The 12,390-nt window shown below is 36.3% G+C and overlaps 1 protein-coding gene across 3 annotated transcripts in view; it reads right to left on the bottom strand.

The window, feature by feature from the left end:
* The window catches only part of Plcb1 (phospholipase C beta 1), a 710,759-nt gene that overhangs the window by 83,048 nt on the left and 615,321 nt on the right, over positions 1-12,390 (bottom strand). For all 3 annotated transcript variants that reach the window (XM_047539543.1, XM_047539544.1, XM_047539542.1), the window contains exons 28-31: positions 4,783-4,859; positions 4,583-4,672; positions 4,061-4,118; positions 2,762-2,848 (exon numbers count right to left, since the gene is read on the bottom strand). In XM_047539543.1, coding sequence (XP_047395499.1) covers positions 2,762-2,848; positions 4,061-4,118; positions 4,583-4,672; positions 4,783-4,859 — 312 coding nt within the window. The remainder of the gene's footprint in view (positions 1-2,761; positions 2,849-4,060; positions 4,119-4,582; positions 4,673-4,782; positions 4,860-12,390) is intronic.

Genomic DNA, 12,390 nt, shown 5'->3' with positions numbered 1-12,390 from the left:
TAACCATGAACATTATATTCTCTTGCCTATTATTAGTTTAAGAATGAGAGCATGGCACCATAATAGCCAATAGGGGAAACTTATTGTGGGAATTTAGGAAGGTTTTTCCTCCATCCTACAAAGGGTTACAAAATGAAGACATTCCCTGTTTTGCCCTGGAAAAGTTTTATGTAAAGTTATAATGCATAGCCATTGGCAGGCATTTCATGACTGTGTTTCAGAATCTGAGGATGGAAAGAAACAATGGAAAGTGAAAAGTACCTGGCTTCTTAATGAGGTTGTTGAACCACTAGAGCAACCATCCCTAGCACTATGGACACCTTTAAACTTCCAGGAATGTGACTTAAAAGTTTACTTTGTTTAAGTCAGTTTTAATTGAGTTCTATAAAAGTATAGCTGATTACACTCTGACTGATAAATTGGTCCAAGTTGTTAGTTCCTACAATGGTTGTTTATATGCAGTGATGAGATTGAAAGGTGCTACAATTACACAAATGTTGTGACTCTACTTCGTGTACAACCAGAGAAACAACAGATGTACCCCATTTGTGTACAATGAACCCCATTTGTGTACAATGAATTAAAAAAAAAAGTGCTTCAACATCTCTGTTGATTTTAATCATGATGACCTAGATCAATCACAGGAAAATCTTTGTACGAGTTATTTATAGTGCATTATGCAATTTTAACAGGTTTATATTGCATTTCATCTATAACTAAGACGTTTGATATTGTTGGACCAAAATACACACAGGTGTGCCCATGTGCATGTGAACATGTGCATGTGCACACATACACACACACCCTAAAGTAAACTAAAACTGTGAAAATTATAATATTTTCCAAGATGGATTTTTAAAAAAATACAAAAACTGGCTCATAAGACATCAACTATGAGCAAATATATTACATCAGTGAAGTAATGACACTTTTAAAATTAGACAGCATGGATTGAAAATGTATGTATCTGAATATATCCACCAGGCACTGATTATTGAAGTATTTCTTAAAGTTTAGTCAAACCTGAGTGTTTTATTCCAAATATTTGAGCATTTAAAAATGAAGAAGCCTGAATGTAGGACTTTCCCTTATCCATGGAATCTGATCCAGGATACTTAGTAGGTGCCTGAATCAACAGATAGTATCAAACCCTATATATAGAGTATGATATTTCCTAGATGTCCCACGCATTGCCACAAAATACAAGTTACTCGGTGCCTCCATGTTTTATGCCCCGGTGCCTCTTTGCAACTACTCTTGAGTTTTGGGGCTATTATTAACTTTTAAAATATGGGTTATACAAACCCTGTGCTACATTGGCTGTCAATCTTATAACAGAGAAGCTGCTAAGGGACCAATGGGTGGGTCATATACATGGTGTGGCTACACTGCAGCAAGGGATGATTCACTTTTGGGGCAGCTGAAGGGGGACAATGACAGATTTCCTCACTCAGAAAGGCTTGCAATTTAAAACTTATGAATTAAACTTCTCGAATAGTCCATGCAATAATTTTTTTAGATCACTGTTGACTATCAGTATCTAAAATGAATGAAAACGAAACTGGGGTTAGGGGAGATGACTATATAGTAATTTTTCTAAAACTATGATAAAATATATTCCATTTTACTTATGGACAAGAAGTCTGAGAAGGTGGCTAAAGCTATCTAAATATTTATATGGGGAACATAAGAATTAACAACATCAAAATAATTATTAATCTTTGCTTGAGGATATATAGTCCTAAAGCCTTAAAGAACCAAAAATTTTAAATACATGTCTTATACACTAAATATGAAAACTGAAGAGCATAAATAAATATGACAATGTATTTAGAATTAGCCATGAGAAATCTCTCTGAAGTAAAGCGGGGAATTAAATATACAACTAAATACAATTAACACTTGAGCTTTGCTCAAAAAGCACTTGTGTAGAATGACACATTTTTTTTTAGAGTATGTATTTTGAACTACAGATAGATAGGAAAACTGAAGATTACACTTGTTTTTATACAGAAAATTATTTGGTGCTGAATCAAAATGGATGGAATATTCTAAAACAGATGCAGTCGGCTAACCTGGAAGTATTCGGTTTATAGAAATTAGGTTCAATTGAATATTCATGAGGTGATTAATTTTAACAAGCAAATAGCATAATACAATTGTTTTGTTTTACTGGTGCTGGGAATCAAGCCCAGGGCCTTGCATACAGTAAGCACTCACTCTGCCACTAAGCTCTATTTCCCCAGCCATACTATAAGTTTAAAGTGGAGTCCCAGTGAACTGCTACTGTAAGGGGAAAAAAAAAAAAATTGCTTTTTGGGGTTTTTGAGATGTTTTACTGGGTAAAAGCCAGGGTGATTTGGGTGCAGGGCATCCTCTGCTGGACAGAATCTGCCATTGCAACATTACCCAAGTTTCTTAAGCTGAATAACAAAGAAGCTTGGTTAGTCTTCAAGTGCATAATCAGCTTGGGTGGGGGCACTTTTAAAATTCCTGTGCCTGAGCCACATCTCAGACCATGAAACCAAATATCTAGAGGTGGGTTCCCTGTACTTGCAGTTTGTAGAAGCTCAGCAGTTTGTGATAAATGCTTTCAGAATATTGCTGTAAAGATTATTACTGTCTTTGTGAAAGATGAAAGTTTCACATGTGAGATCTGATCTGCAATGGTGTGAGGTACTTACGTGAATCAGGAAGGCTTTCTTCTTACTGAATGGAAATTAAATGAAATGATTTTGAATTATCGTTCAGTTCCCTTTACCTTGGGCTTCTCATCCAGGATTTGCTGGCGGATCTCCTTGTGTTTCTCCAAGAGTTTTTCTTGTCGTTTACTTTGTGCCTCTTCTAACTATAATGAAATTTAAAAAAAAAAAAAAAAAAAAAAGGAGGGGGGGTTATTTTCAAAAAAAAATCAAAAGCATTTATATTCTTTTTTAGAAAAAAAAAATTAAAATTTTTCACATCTATGGCATATATTTAATCATGTGGTACCCTGGTCAAGACTATCCCTTTCAGTTACATAAGACTAGATAAGCTTTGAAGTGGGGCAAAGGAAAGGGAGGGATGGGGGTTAATGGACTTGTATTTTTGTAAATGTCTGAACATTTTCATTCATAAAATTAAAAATTAAAAATAAAGAGTGCCCCTGTGTAAAAGTAGCCACTCCTAGCCAGGTGCTGTGGTGCACAATAATCCCAGCTCCTGGGGAAGTTGAGGCAGTATAATCACAAATTTGCAGCCAGCCTGGGCAATTTAGGGAGGCCCTGTCACAAAATTAAAAAAAATAAAAATAAAAGAGACTGGGGATGTGGCTCAGTGGTAGAGCAACTCTGGATTCATTCCCTAATAAAGAAAATAAAGGTAGGGGAGACCGGAGTTACTTTACCTTCCCCTTCCTTTGTACCTCCAAGAAATTACATGCCCTCCCTTTTGCCCAGTATTATAAATTCTAAAGAAAGCTGCAGCTAAGTGATTAAGATATTAACTACCGAATAATCTAGATTTACAGTACCCAAAACATCTGGTGACCTTCAGATAACAGAATGTGTAATGTCTCTCCCCAACCAGTAGTTGTGTGCAACAACAGCACAAAGCATGCAACTTGCAGGAAAGAAATATGCTTATTTAAAGAGAACACAGGAACCAGCTCCAGGAAGCCAAGCTCCATTGTGAGAGGAGAAGAGGGGGGGAAAATAAAGGAGACACAAGTCCCAGATGACAAAGATCCCACCTAGAGTAGCCTTCCCACCCATTGACTCTCTCCCCATAAAAGCCGTTTGTGTCTCTGAGTATCCCAGGACATTTCACATCATCTGTCTGGGCTCCTGTCTTTACAAATGATTCTTGCTTATTTTCAGATTAGCCCTTTTATACATAGAGTGTTTTGCAATAAACTTGCAGAAACATTGATTGTGGAGTGCCTACTCCCTGAATCAGCTCTGCTGGGTGCTGGTGATAAACAGATAGAACAAAAGCATGGTATTTACTTGCAGAAGCTCCCAATAAGCTCCTAAAAGGTTCACAGCAGTTTGCAAAGGATAGAGAGTAATGACCCACGTACCCTCTTGATGTACTGCACCACCTCCTGGATATAGGACCGGATCATCTCTGTCTTCTCCCTGAAGCAAAGAATTCATAGATCATTACACCAACTCATCTGGAACCTCAGACTTTTAGATGGAAGTTTATGAACTTTCAACGTTCTTATTCCTGCTGCAGAAGGCACCGTTTGTCAGCTGCTGGACAAAGGCCAGCTTCCTCCCAAGGCATGAGCTCTGTTTTCATGAGATGCTCTGAATGAAGGTTGTCTGAAATTTGGACAGTGGGCATTCGGTCATTTCCTGAAACTGTTTACTTTCTATATACAAGGTTCTGGATGTGCCTTAATATTTTATTGAACTATCCCTTGTTTGATATTTCACTGTGAAATCCCTTACACAGGGAACACAGGGATCATTTGAAAGGTTAATTCAAGGAGAAACTTCACAGAGGAGCCCTTGCCTAGTTAAGAACCTGTTACTCTGATGAGGAATAAAATAATTCTCAGGTGCAAGGTAGGGGAGAGTAGATCTTTTAAACTTACTCTTCCATCTGGCTTTTGTCTTTGGATTTAGCTTCTGTTATCTTCTCCTGCCTCTTTTTATCCATTTTCTTCTTTAATTCTTTCTTTTCTCTGAAATCAAAATAGAAGTACAAGTTTGTGGGGGGTGGGTATTAGGCAAATCAAATGGTAATTTCTGTTTAATAAATGTATATACACAAGCCATGGGAAAGAAGGCTTACTTCTCACAGATTTCTTTGAGCTTCTTTAATTGGTTGTTCTGACACTCTTCAGCAACATCTGTCAACTTTTGAATGAGCTGGGGAAAGAAAATGCCAGTTTATTGTTTTACATGATCATAAAAAGAGCTTCCTCCCCTACACATTATACCCCAAACAACAGCATCTGTGGTTAGAAATTCTGTGATGAATGTTGAATAATGGTTCAATTTGCCAGATAGCTAACATTGGAAAAGAGGACATAATTTAAAACTGTCATATTATTTGTGCCTATGGATTTTAATATGAAATTATTCTTTTTAACTGAACTGAATTCATTAGATTGTTGTGCTAGTTACAGCAGCCTGACTCTGGGAAATCATTGTGGAACTCACCATGTGGAACCATGGTCCTATCTCTACCCTATGATTTATTGAAGCTGGAATTTGGGAATAGGGCCCAATATTTTCTGAATCTACATTCTTGATTTTAAATGAGATTATCCCTGCATTTATTTTTTGGAGGTATTATCACACTTAAAAATGAGCATGATAAAAATATAAGTTATAATTGGCAGTGAATTATAATTCTTGGTTTCCAGCTATCATTCATTGTTCAAGGATGACATGAGTTGCCCCTTTTAGAAACGATGTTTCTGTCCTTATGTGAGTAACTTGCAGTTCATACAATGAGCATCAGGAATTCTCTTCTGTCCTTCCATTAAACTTTGCATCACCATGAATGCAATTACTGAGTGATTTCATATCCATTTGCATATAAAACCAAGATTCAAGAGGGCAATTATTGGTTCTTCATGTTCTTGGCACTCTATATAAGTCTGGAAAACTAGATGCCTAGTAAATGCTTATCAATTACATAAAGATAATTCCACACACCAATCTCTGTTGCACTATGAGAACTTTTGCAATTGCTCAAGTAACTATGGCCACTTACAAGGCTTCTTACTTAAAAGACAGTACAGATTTCCAATGAAAGGCCCTGTTGCTGTTCCCTAAAGGGAAGATTCTCTTTTTGATTGATCTTATAAAAGTGGCAATTATAATAGTGACAAGGAAGTATGCAATTGTCCCATGGTATTGTGGAGGGTTGGCCCCAGGACCACTTTAAGATGCCAAAGTCCATGGATGCTCCAAGTCTCTTACAGTAAATGGCATAGCATTTGCATATAACCTACATATATCCTCCTGTATTCTTAATTATCTCTACATTACTTATAATACCTAACATAATGTAAATGGTATGTAAATAGCTACCATAACATATTTTTAGGGAAAAAAGTCCAAAAATGTTTGTACACAATGCAGAAACAAAAGTTTTCAAATATTTTTGATCAATGGTTGAATCTGCAGATGTGGAAACCAATGATACAGAGAGTTGCCTATAATCATCATCCAGCAAACCTTCCCTGATAATTTATATGTACTATATATGCTAGGCACAATTTGAAGAGTTTTACATGCATATACTTATTTATTTCTGGGAGCTGCCCTATGAGTTGGTGCTATTTCTTCACTTGAGAATTGAACACATTGACACAGAGGGTCAAATCCTTGACTCAGGGCCCCATAGCTGGTAAGTGGCAGAACCCAAACAGGCTCTATGGCTCACCACTACTCCATACTGCCTTTTCATTATGGTTTTTAGAATTGTTTCAGAAAGTCATTGTCTAAGAGAATAAAAAAAGTAAAGGAAAAGAAATTCTCTTAAGAATTACAACAGAGTATCCGCATTCATTTAAAATAAATGTAAGGGCCTAGAGGTGTAGCATGGAGCTAGAGCATTTGCCTAGCATGTGTGAGACTCTGAGTTTGAGCCTCAACACTGCAAAACTAAATAAATAGTTAACCAATTAATTAAATAAGTAAATGAAATTTGATTCATTCATCTGTGAAGTGGATTAAATCTAAGCAAATATTACTGGGGCTTGGGCCAGCAGAAAGCTTATTGATCATTCAAAAGAGATTGCCTGACTGTCATGGTTAAAGGAATCATGAAATATTACAGGTTTGATTAACAAGAGGTTATTCACAGCTGCCTACCTTGAATACAACATCAGAATCACTTGGAGAACTTTCTGAAAAATGCAGATTCTAGGATCTGTTCCTGGGCTTATGAACTGCAAATATCTAGGGGTAGTGCCTGAGAAACAGCATTCTTGAAACCTCCCCAGGTGAGATGGATCCTTTTACAGACTTCAGGGGCATCTCAGTAGACCTTCCCTTTTCACATAGGGCACTGTTAAATCTCTACCAATTCATTTGAATTCTGTGATAATAACACTTCCTTTTCCATATTTTCACCTCCATTATTGTGCCTGACTCCAGAATGTTTTCTTCTTTTCTTGCTTATGTCAGCATCTGCTCATCTGTACTACTTTCCTCCAATCTAGAGTCCTCATTCTTAGTACACTGACATCCAGTCAACCAAACTACCAGACTTGAGACCTCACACCCTTTCTACCCACCCAGTTCTTTTATTTGGTTTGGTGTCGGCCTCCACACCACATTTCCTCAAATACATCCCTTCCTGCTGCATCCCCTAACCTTTCTCTTTGACCTCAAACTCACTACACTTGGTCTTTATCCTTTCCAGAACTAGTCCTGCCTCCTTTGCTCCCAGAACACATGCTTTATTGAAGCTATTCAATTCATCCACAACCCATCAAATATTGATCATCTATTAAAGACATGACACTCTTCTAGAAACTCTGAGCTGATGACTTAGCTTCTCTATTTGCTATTCAAAATGTGGTTCATCAACCAGCACCTTTGGCTTCACTGGGGAGCACATTAGAAATGCATACTTGTACCAGGGGTAGTGTCACACACTTGTAATCCTTACTAACCAGGAGGCTCAATAACTTAGAAATCCTTACTTAAAATAAAAAATCAAAAGGATTGAGAATGTAGCTTAATCCACAGTGTAGGGAAACAACAAAGAAAGAAAGAAAAAAAAGAAAAGAGGGGGAAGCAAGGAAGGAAGGAAGGAAAGAAGGAAGAAAGAAAGGAAGGAAAGAAAGAAAGGAAGGAAAGAAAGAAAGGAAGGAAGGAAGGAAGAAGGAAGGGATGAAGGAAGGAAGGAAGGAAGAAGGAAGGGATGAAGGAAGGAAGGAATGAAGGAAGGAAGGAAGGAAGGAAGAAAGGAAGGAGGAAGGAAGGAGGAAGGAAGGAAGAAAGGAAGGAAGGTAGGAAGGAAGGAAGAAAGGAAGAAAGGAAGGAAGAAAGGAAGGAAGGAAGAAAGGAAGAAAGGAAGGGAGAAAGGAAGGAAGGAAGGAAGAAAGGAAGGAAGGAAGGAAGGAAGGAAGGAAGGAAGAAAGAAGGAAGGAAGAAAGGAAGGAAGGAAAGGAAGAAAGGAAGGAAAGAAAGAAAAGAAAGAAAGACCACTGCCCATACACATCTCCCTTGCAGAGGTCAGGCCCAGCCACCAGGGCCACCACCCTCACACATCTCCCGCACCCAGCCTCATGCCCCAGGCAGTGGTCTCCAGAGTCCACACCCCTCATGGTCTAGTGCCCGTGCTGCAGCTGACCATCTATAAACATGTGAGGTCACTTCTACCCACTAGCATGGTTTATTCCCGACCTGGAGGCCACCATCCATAGTGGGACAGCACCCTTCTTGGGATACCACATTATCAAGTTCCTCTCAGGACTCAGGCTACTGAAGACTAGGAGGTTTGAATAGTAGACTATAGTTTTATTGTAGAAAATTTTTTCTTAGTAGTATTATTACAATTATTCCTATTATATCTACTATTATTCCTACTTTTTTGTTTTATTAATATTTTTCTCACTCTATTTTCCTCTTATCTGTTTCCTTGGAAACTTTTTCTCCCTTTTCTCATGCTAACAACCTATTTCTTTTAATTCCAATTTCAATATTCCTATGACATAATACCTCGGGAAGATACATGAACAGCATGAGAAAACAAGGGAAGAAAGTGTCCCAAACAAACCTAGATGCTATATCAATAGAATCCAACGACAGCATGGCAAAACAAATGTCAGAAAGGGAGTTCAGAATGTACATAATTAAAATGATCCAAGAAGCAAATGATGAGATAAGAGAGCAAATGCAGACAATGAATGATCACAACAAAAAAAAAAAAAAACATAAAAGAGCAAATGCAGGAAGAACATTTCAATAAAGAGAGATTCTGAAAAAAAAAAAACAACATAAACAAACAGAAATCCTTGAAATGAAGGAAACAATAAACCAAATTAAAAACTCAATAGAAAGCATAACCAACAGGCTAAATCACTTGGAAGACAGAACCTCAGACAATGAAGACAAAATATTTAATCTTGAAAAAAAGTTGACTATTCAGAGAACATGGTAAGAACTCATGAATGGAACCTCCAAGAATAATGGGATATCAAGAAAAGACCAAATTCAAAATGATTTGAATTGAGGAAGGCAATCAATTCTCTTCAATGAAAAGTATCAGAAAAATTCCCAAACCTGAAGAATGAAATGGATATCAAATATAAGAGGCTTACAGGACACCCAAATGCACAAAATTACAACAGATTCATACCAAGGAACACTACAGTGAAAATGCCCAACATGCAAAATAAAGATAGAGTATTAAAGGCCATGAAAGAAAAGTATCAGATAACATATAAGGGAACACCAATAAGATATCAGCAAATTTCTCAGCCCAGACCCTAAAAGCAAGAAGGACCTGGAACAACATATTTCAAGCTCTGAAAGAAAATGGATGTCAACCAAGAATCTTATGCCCAGCAAAAATTACCTTCAGATTTGATGACAAAACAAAATCCTTCCATGATAACAAAAGCTAAATGAATTTACAAATAGAAAGCCTGCCCTACAGAATATTCTCAGCAAAATATGCCATGAGGATAAATGAAAAATAACAATGTAAGTCAGCAAAGGGCTACTGCTTCAGGGAAGCATAAATCAGCAAGGCATAACAATCATAAATACTTATGCCACAAACAATAGTACATTCATGTACGTTAAACAAATCCTTCTCAACTCCAGGAACCAAACAGACCAAAATACAATAATACTAGGTGACTTTAACACATCTCTTTCAGCATTGGACAGATCTTCCAAACAAAAATTGAACAAGGAAACCATAGAACTCTATAACACAATTAATAATTTAGACTTAACAGACATGTATAGAATATTCTATTCACCAACAAGAAAATATACTTCTTCTCAGCAGCACTCTACAATAGACCATATGTTATACCACAAAGCTACTCTTAGCAAATATAAAAAAAAATACTACCTCATATTATATCAGATCATAATGGAATGAAATTAGAAATCAAAGATAAAATAAATAACAGAAACTACTCCAACACATGGAGACTAAATAAGGCACTATTGAATGATGCATGGATAACAGAAGACATCAGGGGGAGATAAAAATTTTTTTTGAGGTAAACAAGAACAATGATACAACATATCAAAATCTCTGGAATGCTATAAAAGCAGTAGGAAGAGGAAAATTCATTGCATGCAGCACATTCAATAAAAGAAGAAAAAGTCAATAAATAAATGACCTAACATTACTCCTCAAAGACCTAGAAAAGAACAGATCAACACCAAAAGTAGTAGAAGAGAGGAAATAATTAAAATCAGAACTGAAATAATGAAATCAGAAAAAAAGAAGAAATTCAAAAAATTTACAAAAGAAAATGTTGGTTCTTCAAAAAAATAAACAAAATTGAAAACCCTTAGCCACACTAATGAAGAGGAGAGAGAAAACTCAAATTACTAAAATTCGTGATGAAAAAGGAAATACAAACCATAATTAGAAGCTATTTTGAAAATATGTCCTCCAATGAAATAAAAACTCTCAAAGACATCAACAGGTTTCTAGAGCTATATGATCCGCCCAAACTGAATCTGGAGGACAAACACAATTTAAATAGATCAATTTCAAGCAATGAAATAGAAGAAGTCATTAAAAATCTACCAACAAAGATAAGCCCAGGACCAGATGGAGTCTTAGCAGAGTTCTATAAGACCTTCAAAGAAGAACTAATTCCAATACTCCTCAAAGTATTCCATGAAATAGAAGAGGAGGGAACCCTTCCAAACTCATTCTATGAAGTTAATATCACCCTGATACCAAAACCAGACAAAGACAAAAAGGAAAATAAACTTCGGACTAATATCCCTAATGAAAATAGAAACAAAACTTCTTAACAAAATTTTGCCAAATTGCATACAAAAACATATTAAAAAGATAATACACCATGATCAAGTGGGTGTCATCCCAGGGATGTAAAGTTGGTTCAACAACTGGAAATCAATAAATGTAATTAACCGCGCCAACAGGCTTAAAGTAAAGAATCATGTGGTTATTTCAATAGATGCAGAAAAACATTTGATAAAATACAGCACTCCTTCATGCTCAAAACATTAGAAAATATAGGGATAGTAGGAATATACCTCAACATTGTAAAGGCTATCTATGCTAAACCCAGGGCCAACATCATTCTAAATGGAGAAAAATTGAAAGCATTCCCCCTTAAAACAAGGCAGTGATGCCCTCTTTCACCAATTCTATTCAACATTGTCCTTGAAAATCTAGCCAGAGCAATTAGACAGACTAAAGAAATTAAAGGGATATGAATGGGAAAAGAAGAACTCATACTATCACTATTTACCCATGACATGGTTCTATATTTAGAGGAGCCAAAAAATTCCACCAGAAAACTTTTAGAACTCATAAATTAATTCAGTAAAGTAGCAGGATATTAAATCAACACTTATAAATCCAATGCATTTTTATTCATAAGTGATGAGCCCTCTGAAAGAGAAATTAGGAAAACTACCCCATTCGCAATAGCCTCAAGAAAAACAAATAAAATAAAATACTTGGGAATCAATCTAACAAAAGAGGTGAAAGACCTCTACAATAAGAACTACAGAACACTACAGAAAGAAATTAAAGGAAACCTTAGAAGATGGAAAGATCTCTCATGTTCTTGGATATGCAGAATTAATATTGTCAAAATGGCCATACTACCAAAAGCACTATACAAATTCAATGCAATTCCAATTAAAATCCTAATGATATACCTCATAGAAATAGAGAAAGTAATCATAAAATTATTTGGAAGAATAAGAGACCCAGGATAATGAAAGCAATCCTTAGCAGGAAATGCAAAGCAGGTTGTATCACAATACCAGACCTTCAACTATACTACAAAGCTGTAGTAACAAAAACAGCATGGTATTGGCACAAAAATACACAGGTAAACCAATGGTACAGAATAGAGGACCCAGATACAAACCCACATAAACACAGTTACCTCATACTAGACAAAGGTGTTAAAATACACAATGGATAAAAGATAGCCTCTTCAACAAATGACACTAGGAAAACTGGAAATCCATATGCAGAAAATGAAACTAAACCCCTATCTCTCACCCTTCACAACACTCAACTCAAAATGGATCAAGGATCTCGGAATCAGACCAGAGACCCTGCACCTCATAGAAGAAAAAGTAGGTCCAAATCTTCATCATGTCAGCTTAGGACCAGACTTCCTTAACATGACACCCAAAGCACAAGAAATAAAAGCAGGAATCAATAATTGGGATAGATTCAAACTAAAAAGCT

Source organism: Sciurus carolinensis, chromosome 2, assembly GCF_902686445.1.
Source record: "Sciurus carolinensis chromosome 2, mSciCar1.2, whole genome shotgun sequence".
In the NCBI taxonomy this organism is placed as follows: domain Eukaryota; kingdom Metazoa; phylum Chordata; class Mammalia; order Rodentia; family Sciuridae; genus Sciurus; species Sciurus carolinensis.
The sequence above is the reverse complement of the archived record's forward strand: the minus strand, read 5'-3'. Positions and strand labels throughout refer to the sequence as shown.